Genomic DNA, 12,943 nt, shown 5'->3' on the forward strand with positions numbered 1-12,943 from the left:
GCCACTACAAATAGGGCTGCTACAAACATTTTGGCACATACAGGTCCCTTTCCCTTCTTTAGTATTTCTTTGGGATATAAGCCCAATAGAAACACTGCTGGGTCAAAGGGTATGCACAATTTGATAACTTTTTGGGCATAATTCCAGATTGCTCTCCAGAATGGTTGGATTCGTTCACAACTCCACCAACAATGCATTAGTGTCCCAGTTTTCCCGCATCCCCTCCAACATTCATCATTATTTTTTTCTGTCATCTTAGCCAATCTGACAGGTGTGTAGTGGTATCTCAGAGTTGTCTTAATTTGCATTTCTCTGATCAATAATGATTTGGAACACTCTTTCATATGGGTGGTAATAGTTTCAATTTCATCCTCTGAAAATTGTCTGTTCATATCCTTTGACCGAAATGGCTTTAATTTCATCTTCTGAAAATTGTCTGTTCATATCCTTTGACCATTTATCAATCGGGGAATGACTTGTATTCTTATAAATTTGACAGAATTTTTTATATATTTTAGAAATGAGACCTTTATCAGAAACACTAACTATAATGAATTTTTCCCAGTTTTGTACTTTTCATCTTATTTCTGCTGGTTTTGCTTTTGCAGAGACTTTGTAATGTAATAGGTTTTTTTTTTTTTTAACTTCTTGGTGTGAACTAATTGTTCCATTATACTTTCCCTTTCCTCTTTGTTCAGTACAGACCTTTTATCATCCATTAATGTCTTTTTCTTTGATGTTATCACATCAGAGTCCATTCACAACCAAACTCTCAGTCCATGTAATGTCTCCCTTTGTCTACCCCAGTGTCAGATATAGTTTTCAAGAGTTACAGATATTGTTTTCCCATCTAGGGATAGAACCAATTTAACCTTTAAATATATATATATTTTTCCCATTTACCTTTCTATGGTTCTTTCCAGTTCTGTGTTCATAGTTTAAATTTTCTGTTTAGCTCTAGTTTTTTCAGTGGAAATGATTGAAGCTTTGTTACTTCATTGAAGCTCCCCTCAAAAATGATGCTCAATCTCACTGGATAATTAATTCTTGGTTGTATCCTCTGGTCTTTTGCCTTCTGGAATATAGCATTATATGCCTTCTGATCCTTTATAGAAGCTTCCAGATTCTGGGCAATCCTGATTGTTGAGCTTTAATGCTTGAATTGTTTTTGTCCCCCAATTTGCAGTATTTTTGATTTGAGGTTGTAGTTTTGGAGTTTCACAACAATGTTCCTTGGGGGTTTTTCTTGGGGCATCTCTTTCCATTGGTGATACATGGATTCTTCCAATGAATATTTTCCCCTTCCGTTTCTAGAATATTGAGGTAGTTTTCCTTAATGATCTCTTATAAAATGCTATCCAGGCATTTTTAGTCCTGGCATTTGGTCCTAAGCCAATAATTTTAAAATTATTTCTTCTGAATCTATTTTCCAGGTTGGCTCTTTTGCCAATGAGATATTTCACATTTTCCTCCATTTTTTTCATTCTTTTTAGTTTGTTTGATCAAGTCTTGCTGTTTTACAAAGTCATTAGCTTCCATTTACCCTGTTCTAGTTTTAATGTGTGATTTTCTTCAGTTATCTTTTGTATTTCTTTGTCCATTTGGTTTATTCTACTGTTTAAGGAGTTATTTTCTCCAGACAATCTTTTCCTTGCTTTTCCAAACTATTAATTATTCTCTCATACATACCTCTCATCTCTTTTTTCATTTTTTTCTTCTATCTCTCTTATATACCTTTTGAAGTCTTTTATGAGTATTTCCAAGAATCTTCTTTGGGCTTGAGACCAATTTATCTCACTCTTTGAGATTTCTTCTGTGCACATTCTATCCTCAGAGTTTGTGTTTTGGTCTATCCTGTCACTATGGTAGCTTTCTGTGGTCATATTTCTTGTTCATTTTCTTTCCTTTTCTTCTGGTATTTCCTTTTTTTTCTTTGTTAATTTTTTTTTAACTTTTAAGGTGCAACTCTGTTCTTCCTGTGCATTTCTGAGCCTTGGCTTTGAGCATAGGGGCTCCTTGTTGTTGCAGGAGGTAGCTTTGCTTCTAGTTTCCCAGTTTGCCTTCCGAGCTGGAACTGGAAGCTCCCCTTCTCCCCCTCCCCCCCTGCTCCCAATCTGCTCCTTGACTGAGCCAGGACTTTGGGTTTTAGTTGCTGATTTGCTGTGGTTAAACCCTCTCACTGGCTTTCCCAGAGTCTATGGGGACACCTTTTTCACCCCAGTGAGAATAACTTTTCTTGAAGTTTTTAAGTCTATCTTGAGCAAGTGGTTTCATTCTATCAGACTCTATTCAACAGTCTTGGTTTCATGTGATTTTCTTTTTCTTTCTTTCTTTTTTTTTCTTTTATCTTTTTTTTTTTTTTTGCTGAGGCAATTGGGTTTAAGTGACTTGCCCAGGGTCCCACACCTAGGAGTGTTAAGTGACTGAATTCAAATTTGAATTCAGGTAGGTCCTCCTGACTTCAGGGCTGGGGCTCTATCCACTGCACCACCTAGCTGCTTTCATATCATTTTCCAGGGAAACTGGGAGAACTCAAATAGTTTCCTGACTTAGTCCACCATCTTGGCTCCACCCCCAGCACTCTCATCTAACTCCCTTAACTCTAAAAGCTGTCTATTTCACCTAGACAAAATAAAAATTCCTTAAACTTTCATTCAAAATCTTCTATGTTGCATTTTTATCACTTTGAATAGTATTTATTTTTTTAATCATATGTAAAGACAATCTTTAACATTCATATTTTTAATTTTTGAGTTCTAAACATGTTTTCCTCTCTGTTTCCAGCCCCCTTCCAAACAACATTACACATCCTGCTCATCTCTATTATTTAGAATTCTTTTTTTTTTTTAAAGTAACTCATGTGTATCACCACCATAAAATCTTTCCCTCTCCCTCAAGTTTAAAGTAATTATTTCCTCCTCAAATTTTCATAGAAAACTCTGACTAGCTCCTTTTTTTTTTTTTTTTTTTTGTCTTTATCACCATCTTCTTTGAGCTACACTACTTATGTCAAAGGTTTTCATGTAGTCTGGAGGGCCTAGGCACTCTTTGAAGTCTTTCTCACTTTTCTGATCTATTTGATCAAAGACATAGGAACTAAAAGATACAGGAACTTTACTATATTAGAGGTAGCCAATGCTTCTTGTAAGCACACAATTCACAAGGTTTGATGTAAGAATGATTTTACTTAAAGGTTAAAAAATCTTGTCAATAGGGATCACAGCACAGTTCAGAGAAAAGAATTATAAACCTAACCAACACCAACCAACAAGCATTTATTAATTATTACCACTGTGCTAAACTTTAGAGAAACAAGGAAATTGAAAAGTCCCTACTCACAAGGACCTTATATTCCACTGGAGGAGACAACATGTGAACAACTACATACATACAAGGTACAGACAGAATAAATGAAAGGCATCACTTTTTATTGAATCTGTAGCAATTCACAGTGTCCAAGGTATCTCTTAGCATCATTACTTCTCATCATGATTCTTCTGTTGACCTACAAACTTACTCTGTAGTTATAAGTTGCAGATGGATGACTTGCAGTCTTTCTTATAGCTTTAAATGATTGTATTCTATTCAGTCATCTGCTGGTTCTTTACATCTGGGAGAGTTTACAGATCTCCTCTGTTTTGACCAGAAATACTTGACCTGTCTATGACTTACTCTAAAGTAGTACCAAGAAGAGTTGAGTCCTTATACTACAGTACTGCTAGTCTTTCATGCTTAAACCAAGCTGGGTTGAGGAAAATTTATCAGAATGATATTCACTCTCCTCCTAGGTTCCAAATTATTGTGCTCTAGGAAAAGAAAAATTTTCACCCCTCTGCATGACTTGTCCCCTTATTTCATTGTAAGGAACATTGTATAATTTTTTTATCTGTATGTTACAAAGCTGAATTACATGGTGCTACATTGCTCTAAATTAGGTGAATTTTATATATATATATAATTATTTAATAGATCTTTTATATGTATGTTTCACAAACATATATAAATTCATCTATATGTCTATAATATTTATTTTTAACAATGTAACTAATAGAAAAATTTTGAGAAAAAATGTTTATTGCTCTTAGAAGAATTGAAACAGATGGATATGTACCTTCTCCCTTTCCATATGGCTTCTAATATTTGATCAGGGTTTATTTTTGACACAGAACAGCATTTCTTCACATCAGTCCTTCCCATTTTTATCATTTTCAAGACCATTTTTGTGCTGTCATGCAAATACTTAACCTGAGGGTTATGGAAACTGGATACAGTGAAAATTCTCTTGGCTCACTAATGTACAAGATCCACATGGCTCCATGAAAAAACAAGTAATAAGGAAATATTAAATAGCCTATAGTGCCAATTTGAGACATAAAAGAAGCCATTAATAACCTCGGCCTAATCCCTTTGTAATCAAAGAGTGCGCAGTGCAGTGTAAGTTCTTAAATTTACTTCCTGTTCAGTCTCATAAAAGGTACCAATGGAAAAGGATATATAGCTCGATGTTCCAAATATACCATGAGAAAAAGAAAGAAAAGATCCCAAGGGTTCTAAAACAGAAGTAGTAACTTATTAATAGTGCCCTTAATGGTCATAATGAATGACTGAAAAGTGCCCTGAGTAACTTCCAAGGTTGCTTAATTTACTCTCCAGATGAGGAATAGAGGCAGAATAGGAGAAATTATTTCAATTTCAATACTTCACCATCACAGAAAAACATCATATGTGAGGCTAATATTTGGATTTTAGGCTCTACTACCATGGACTTATTAAATGTATTTTTTTAAAGTTACTTTATTCAATCTCCCTTTCTATTTATTCTTATAGGACCGAGTAATCTCAGAGTTCTAAATATGAAAATGTTTTATCTTTCATTTTTCCCAAAAAAGAGATTTATGTTAATACATTCAAACATAGGGCAAATCTACACTTATAACACAAAGTTTTGTGTTGTTTTTTGCAAAAATTGAGCAGATTAGTTTTTTTAAACACAATTTGACTTTACATAATATAAATTTGAAATTTATATTTATTGTTTTCTTTCCTTGTATACTCTGAAGCACAATAAGGAGTATTCTAAACTACTTAATAAAGTTTCCTCAACCCAGAGACTATGAGGTAGAAGGATAGCAGTTGATGCTTTGAGGACCTAGTTATTCTTGCAATAGTTTCTTCTCCTACTACAGATTGCCTTCCTTTCCCACCTTGTACTTCTTCCTTTTCTTGAATTCCCTGTGTCTAGATGCAGACAGTTTCAACTCCCATTCAACTTTAATAATTGGTGTTTCCTCATCTGTAACACTGAAAGTGAAATGCCATTGTATAAGGATGTGCAAGACTCCTAACCACCCTCTTTACCAAGCCTTTGGCTCTGGTACAGTCTGTGGCTACCCCCAATGTGTAGTGTGGGGAAAGAGAGGGAGAGGGAGAGGGAGAAGACCGCTACTTTGGAAAGGGCAGTTATTGCTTTAATGAAAGAGACAGTATGCCAGCCATTCCCGAGTGCCCTTTTGAGTTACAAGCATTTCCCTCTCAGGTAAGTTAAAAGATGTCTAGTAAAGGCCTATTAATCTTAGTATCACTATTACATGGGACTCCTCTAAGTCCCCATAGAGACTGGGTTAGTTATCTTGAATAAAAAAGAGAGATACAGAGATTGAAAGGAATTTAGATATGGCTATTACTTTGAAAAAAAAAAAAAGACATATGATGCTGTTTCTATCTAGCACTGAAGGAACTACGTAGTTCTTCTTTAATTAGCCACAATAGTGTCTTGGTTATTTTTTTGGGAATCCAATGTTGTGACTTTCTAATGAACTAAACACATCTAAATTCACATACTAAACCAAAAACAAATCCCAAAGGTAAAATGAAACTTTATAGATTACCTTTTTTTTTTTCTTTTAAATTATAAGGAATGTAATATTTGAATTTTCTTTTTACCATTGCAGTATTTTCCCCAGTGTCTATCAGGAACAAACTGATATATTTAAAACATGGATTGCTAAGATAAATCTTGATAGAGTCAATCCAGTGATTTTTAAAATAGCAAGAAAGCTGATTAAGGTCAAACCTTGAATTTTAAAAATTTTAAAATGGGCCTCAAACCCCAGTTATTTTAGGAAATAGGTTATTATGCAAATTTTCTCTCCCATCTATACAACTTGAGCATGATTTAGGGCTCAAAGTGAGAAATGAATTGTTTTGGTAGCTTTGCTTTGTGGGGAGAAATGGAGATTGTATGAGATGAAAATAAGTGGCTTAATGCTCAACCTTAACTCAAGAATCCCTCAGTTCATATCCAGCCTCAAACATTTACTAGTTGTATGATCCTGGGCAAGTCACTTAACTCCTGCCTGTTTCAGATTTCTTATCTATAAAATGGAAATAATAATAACTATATCTACCTCTCAGAGTTATAAGGATCAAATGAGATAATATAAAGCGCTTATTATTAGCACAGTGCCTAATACAAAGTAAGTCAGTATATATAAGGAAGCATTAATTTGTAACCCATTAAAAAAAAAAAAACTAACTAAAATTTAACCATACAACGCAGGAGATAGGGTGGAGGAAGACTGTTTTATTTTAAATAGATATGTGGAAAGAAAAAGACAGATGTATGCCACTTTCTGCAATCGACTACTGGTTTAGGAATTGAATGCATTTTCCTTTGACAAAGTCACAAATATTCTGATGTCTCTAAATTTCCCAGTTCAGAGAATAATCACTGATGCTCAAGAAGGTTTTAGAGGATTTGACAGAGCTTTAGATTATGTAAGGAAAGAAGAAGGCTCAATTTTCCTTTACTTGCCTGCTATACCCACATTCCTATAAGAAGGAACTAAGGATATAGGCCAGCTTGGAAAAGAAGGGATTATCCAAGCTGAGTAAGGAATAATATTAATATCGCAGCAAGACAACTTCCAGGGTAACGAAAAACCACTTCTTAGCAAACTATATGCCTTACCTTAAATAAGCCTGGAGTGTCATTTAAAGATCAGCCTATAAATTCCCTCATTTAGTTTATATTTTTCTTTTAGAATGAGTCTTAACATTTAGAGATGCATGATGTATTTTACAAACCACCTCCCCATCCCAGGCTCAGCACATACATGAAGAATAAAAAATGATTTCCCAATGCCTGATAAATATTATTTCAAACTGTTAGTTAAAATCATAGGATAGAAAACACACATTGAGTTCAAATATCCTTGGCCTAAATTCAACAGATATGACATATTATTCAGAAAAATCTAAATTGTCAAATGACAGTAATATATTTATTTACAGATATGCTCCTGTTTTAGTTATATTAATGATAGAAAGCAATGAATATTATCTTCAATATACATTGTTTTTATTGTGAGAATTATAGTGTATAGTGGTACTTGAACTCATTTGACAGCATAAGAACATAATGACCAATTCTAATTATATAGTTATAGAATTGAACAAAGGGAAGCCACTTCTGGAGGTTTCCAAGAAACTCCTCTGGGGATTTCTCACAGCTCAGCTGAACCGAATTCTCTTTACTACAAAATGGGCTTCACTAATACTTTTGTTAGACAGAGTATAGCAGCAGTAGGCTGCTTTTGAATATTTTTTTTCCCGATTACATCTACAAATGCTCATGAAAGAGACTCTAAGGTCCTCAGAGGGCTTTGTGGAATCCTTAAAACAAAAGACTACCTTTACCTACATATAACTAATTGTACCATACTAGCCAGAGTGGGAACATGATCTAAGAATTTGCAGAAGAATATAAAGTACCTTAAGTGAGTGTAAAGAGCAAAAGAAGCTCCAGATATTTCGTGGGAACATTTGCATGTGACCCTGGGGCATCCCTAGCACTTTACCTTTTTTTGTTCTGTTTCTAAATCGAATTTAACCTGGCTTGGGGTTGGTGTGAAGATCCATTACATTATTCTGTCCCTCTGCCACCAAGGACTGGACCTCATGATTAAACTCTTTAAAACAACCTAATTAGCCTAATGAATCTACATATATTTGTTGCCAATCTAGCACGGGCCCTTCTTTTTTTAGTATCTCAATATTCTCTCAAAGAAACTTTGTTCCTACAATTGGCATATCAGGGCAGAACAAGTCAGCCCCATTACATTCAGCCTTACAATTAGAGAAACTGGCAGCATAATCTGCTCCCCCTTCCCCAGATCTTGTGTCCTTAAAAACTGGTAATGAGAAACCCCAAGAAATACATATAATTCTCCTGTTTTAATGATGATGCTAAGGTTCTGCTCTATAGTAACAGATTGTGATGGTGTATAAGCGGGGGAAGATCATTTTAAGTTATGTAAATAAAAATGCATTGCAATCTGATTTTACATTTGGGTAGCAATCAAAAATATTTTTGCATAAGTCATAATGAAGTCTCTCAACTATCCTAACATTTACTTTTGTGTGGTTGAAAATAAAATTTGTATAATGTTTCATCCAACAGACTGTCTTCTGTGTGTTCAAGAATGAGAAATATGAATCATTGCAACACAGCCTTTAGTTGCAAGTAATAGAATACTTTATTCAAATAGCAAAGATGTCACTCTTTTTTCATGTAGTTCTTCAGAATTAATATTCCAATAGCGATGTCAATTTGTTCAGCATGCCATTGCATTAACCTCCTCAAACCCTTTGGCTGCTTTAAGCCCAAGAATACTCAAATACATTTGATACTTCCCCATTTAGAATTCTAACTACTGTGGCATCATACTTTTAAAACCAAACTTGTGGAGAGTCTTGTTGCCCACTTTAATATATGATAATCAAAAATAAGACTGTGTATTATCAAAGTCCAAATGTGTTTTCAGTTGTGTATGTATCTATATTTTTCTGAGAGTTACCTTTTTCTGAGTCAAGCTAATATATAATATATATTTTTATATTATATTATATATTATATTTTATTATATGTGTATATATGTGTGTATACAAATACACACACATACAAACATACACACCAATCTAGATCTATATCTAGATATATATAAACTTGACTTACAAATACTCCTTTTAAGGGCCAAATATCTTTTTCTTTCTTTCTTTCTTTTTTTTTTTTTTTTTTGGCTGAGGCAATTGGGGTTAAGTGACTTGCCCAGCGTCACACAACTAGGAAGTGTTAAGTATCTGAGGCTGGATTTGAATTCAGATCCTCCTGACTTCAGGGCCAGCACTCTATCCACTGTACCAGTTAGCTGACCCCAAATACCTGTTTTAAAAACAACTAATCTTCCTCTTGGTTCTGAGATCAATGAATCAGTAATAAAATGGTATGAATCATAATTGTTATTTGCCAAAGCATTTTCTTTATCCCAAAGTTAAAGGTATAATCAACCCACCTTAGACAGCCCGCCTACTTCTAAATAAAAGCAGATAATGAAAACATTCCAGGTGACCCACAGGGCAGTCCACACCGTGTACTAGACAGAAGGAAAAAGAGAAAAAGGAGAAAAATGTGAAGATGAAAGGCTCATACACTAAACAGATCAATAATAAGAAATGTCAATAAGCATAACTCTTCTGGGGAGAACCCAAGAAAAGATTTCTTGTGTAGGTCCCCAAAGATCTCTAGATATTACAAATCCAATATTCTCTGTAGCTTTTAGTAGATGACAGTAAACCTTAGATTTATTCTTTAAAGTGCATTTCTGGCCTATAGCACAAGTAAATCCAAAAAAATTTGACTTGATTACTGTTTTCTAAGTATTTTCTCCTTCAATGAACACCATTATTGAAATTCGCTGTGGGGGTCACCCATAATTTAAAAATGACTTAGGTCTGCCAGGCATTGAAGGCTATTCGTCATATATCAGCATCCCCATTGCTCTGATGCAGGATATTGCTTGAAAATGGAAAGCTCCTTCTTTACAACAACTCTTTAAGAAAATGAAAAAGTGCTATATTTAAAATAAAAGAATTTGGGTAGGAAACCCAGTTCTTAAGCATGTTGCTTTGTGATTTGGTATTACTCATGTAAAGCCACTGTGTTTCAGTTTTCTTTTCTACAAAAAAGAGGGTTTGATTAAATAGTTTTTAAGGCCCATATCAGTTATGAATCTGTGATACAATATGTGGCTTATATATTGAATTTCCTGATCTAATGTTCCATGTAAGAGAAGTGCAGAAGTATTTTGCTAATTATTTGTTAGATAAACAAGATGGGATCTCTCATAACTAAGAGGCTAATCAGCAGCAAGGACTTTCAAAATATATATTCTTAAAACCCGAAAATTTCTTTCCCAAATAATTTTCTTAACATCATAACCAAATACTTAGGGGTGGTGGAACATAATGGACAGAGATCACTCAGAAAGAATTGAATAAAAAAGAACCCAGTTTGAATTCTCAGAGACTTAATTGAACCTTTGTAATTTTCCTCATGGGGAAATAATAATCACATCTACCTCAAAGGATTATAATAAAAATATAATGTATATAAAACACTTTGAAAAGCATTACAGAAATGTGAGTTGTAAGATAATATTATTGTTAATAACTAGCTGCATTTTGAGGAAATGTTTACCAGATCACATTGCATAATTGTAATAAATTAAAATTTATAATCCTTAAAATGGAAGAAATCTTTTCTTTACTCAAAAAATCGAAATCCTTGTTTTGCTACTTTGCTTATTTAATAGAAACAATAATTTAATCATTACTTTCTATCAACAATAATGATTGCCTTTTAAATCAAAAATTAGTCTCCCTGCCACTTGCTTCTCATCTTTGCATACATTCACCATCCTATGACTATAGCAGCAGAAATAATCTAACCTCTCTCTCTCTGTCTATGTAAATTAGATCAAATTTTCCTTTAAAATATTGGGACTATCATTGAAACTTGGTTGACTGAGAGGACCAAATGTTTAATGTCCACTTGCCTGAGTACAAAGCAGGCATGAAGAGTTCCAGACACTTTTTGATGCTTAGCTGATAGAAAATGATAGCTAACTTTCAAAATCAAAATATCAACCATCAGGGAACTGTCTTGAATCAGGCTCAATCCCAGATAGTTGCCATGATTTTCCTAAAGCATAGAAAGTTCATCTTTCTTTTACCAACCAATAAACTCAAGTGGCTCCCTAATACATAAAGGGCCAAATGTAAACTTAGGATTTAAAAACCTTTATAACCTTTTTTCCACTTTATTGTTCTAGCCTTATTATATATTTTTTCTTCTTCATAGTCTATAAGATTCAGTCAAATTGGCATCGTTATTATTGATGACAAATGATACTTTGTCTTATCTCAATGTCTTTTTATAATGTCTTCTCCCAGCTTGAGATTCCTTCCTTTCTCACCTCCACATGTTAAAATCTCCACATGTTTGTAGTTTACTTCAAAGGTTAGTCCCAAGTGTCACCCTACATGATTCCTTTTCTGTTATCTCCAAGGGCTAGTATTGTCCCCTCCAAATTTTCTTGTATTTAATTTTTATTTTATATATGGTCATTTTATTCATTCTTACTTTATCATACATATAATCCTCCTCTTCACTCCACATATTAGTATCATTTGTCACCTTTTGTAGAGAATACTGTCTGCTTTCTAGAAGCCCTAATTTTTTTAAAATATCAGTTTATGTGCTACCTCCCATAGATATCCAATTGATAGTGTCATTGCTCTCATTTCCTTGTATTTATTTTGAATATATCTTATTTATGCATGTATATGGGCAGCTAGGTGATGCACTAAATAGAGTGCAGACCTGGAAAAAGGAAGATTCATCCTCCTGAATTCAAATCTGTCTCTGACACTTAACAGTTGTGTGACCTTTGGCAAATTACTTTACTTTATTTGCCTCAGTTTCTTCATCTGCAAAATGAGCTGGAGCATGGAATGGGAAATCACTATAGTATCTTTGCCAAGAAAACTATAAGTAGGTCCTGAAGAGTCATACATGACTGGAGCAGCTGAACCACTTTATATATGTTCATTCCCTTAAAGAAGACAAATTTCTCAAGAGCAGTGACATATTTTCATCTTGGCATTCTTAGTTCTTCACATAATAGGTACTTAACAAATGCTATTGATTTTTGGGTTAATCAGTTAATTTAAATATTTTGGCCATAATAAATTAATTCCTAAATATCTTCTAATTTGGAATAAAATATTACTAGTTTGCATGGAATGGTTTTCTTCTTTGTCATTTGTGAAAGATTATTTTGAGTTACTCCCTTTATTTTAATGATAATTGAATTTTCAAAAAATAAATCTCATTTAAAATGATTCTGTCTTATTTTTTCAAATTCTGATCTGGCAATTTATGACTGTGATCATTATTTTAAAAGCTAATGAATTGTAGATCCTTTCTAATTTAATTCATTGATGACTCATAAGATTCATAAAACTCCTGTTTTTAAATCTCTTAGTTATTTCTTTTGAAAATGCTCATTTATGTACATGTTATGCACATATTCAAGGTCTAGAAAATACTTGTTACCCATTATTATGAGAAGTAGCTCATACAAATTCAAATATTTAAATAATTCTTTGCTAATAATTATTCACATAAATTCAAACTTGTCACAAATTGCATTACTTTTTTTTTAATAAAATTTTCAGCTCAGAGTCCAGTGTGATTGGATTGAATGATCTTTTGAGTTTCCTTTCAGCTATTAACCTATGATCCTTTAAATTTATTACTTTTAACTATAAAGTATATAACATTTAAGTAATAATATATTATGTATAACAATATAATATATACATAATATAATATATAAAAATGTCAATAATATATATAATATTACTTTGATCAGTAAGTGGTAAAAGTATAATTCAGTGAATATATTTAAATCGGAAGAATTATATAATGTTAAAACCAGATTATATGAAGAATAATATCAGCTGGTATTTATATAGGTCTGTAGAAGCTTTCTTCATAAAAAAAAAGTGAGATTAGCTAGTATAAGTATTTTTATCCTCA

General features: G+C 33.2%; 1 protein-coding gene across 1 annotated transcript in view; it reads right to left on the reverse strand.

The window, feature by feature from the left end:
* Positions 1–12,943, reverse strand: part of NKAIN3 (sodium/potassium transporting ATPase interacting 3) — an 810,186-nt gene that overhangs the window by 335,027 nt on the left and 462,216 nt on the right. Inside the window, exon 3 of the mRNA XM_051973659.1 lies at positions 9,354–9,434. Coding sequence (XP_051829619.1) covers positions 9,354–9,434 — 81 coding nt within the window. The remainder of the gene's footprint in view (positions 1–9,353; positions 9,435–12,943) is intronic.

The sequence above is a fragment of the Antechinus flavipes genome, chromosome 1 (genome assembly GCF_016432865.1).
Source record: "Antechinus flavipes isolate AdamAnt ecotype Samford, QLD, Australia chromosome 1, AdamAnt_v2, whole genome shotgun sequence".
NCBI lineage: Eukaryota > Metazoa > Chordata > Mammalia > Dasyuromorphia > Dasyuridae > Antechinus > Antechinus flavipes.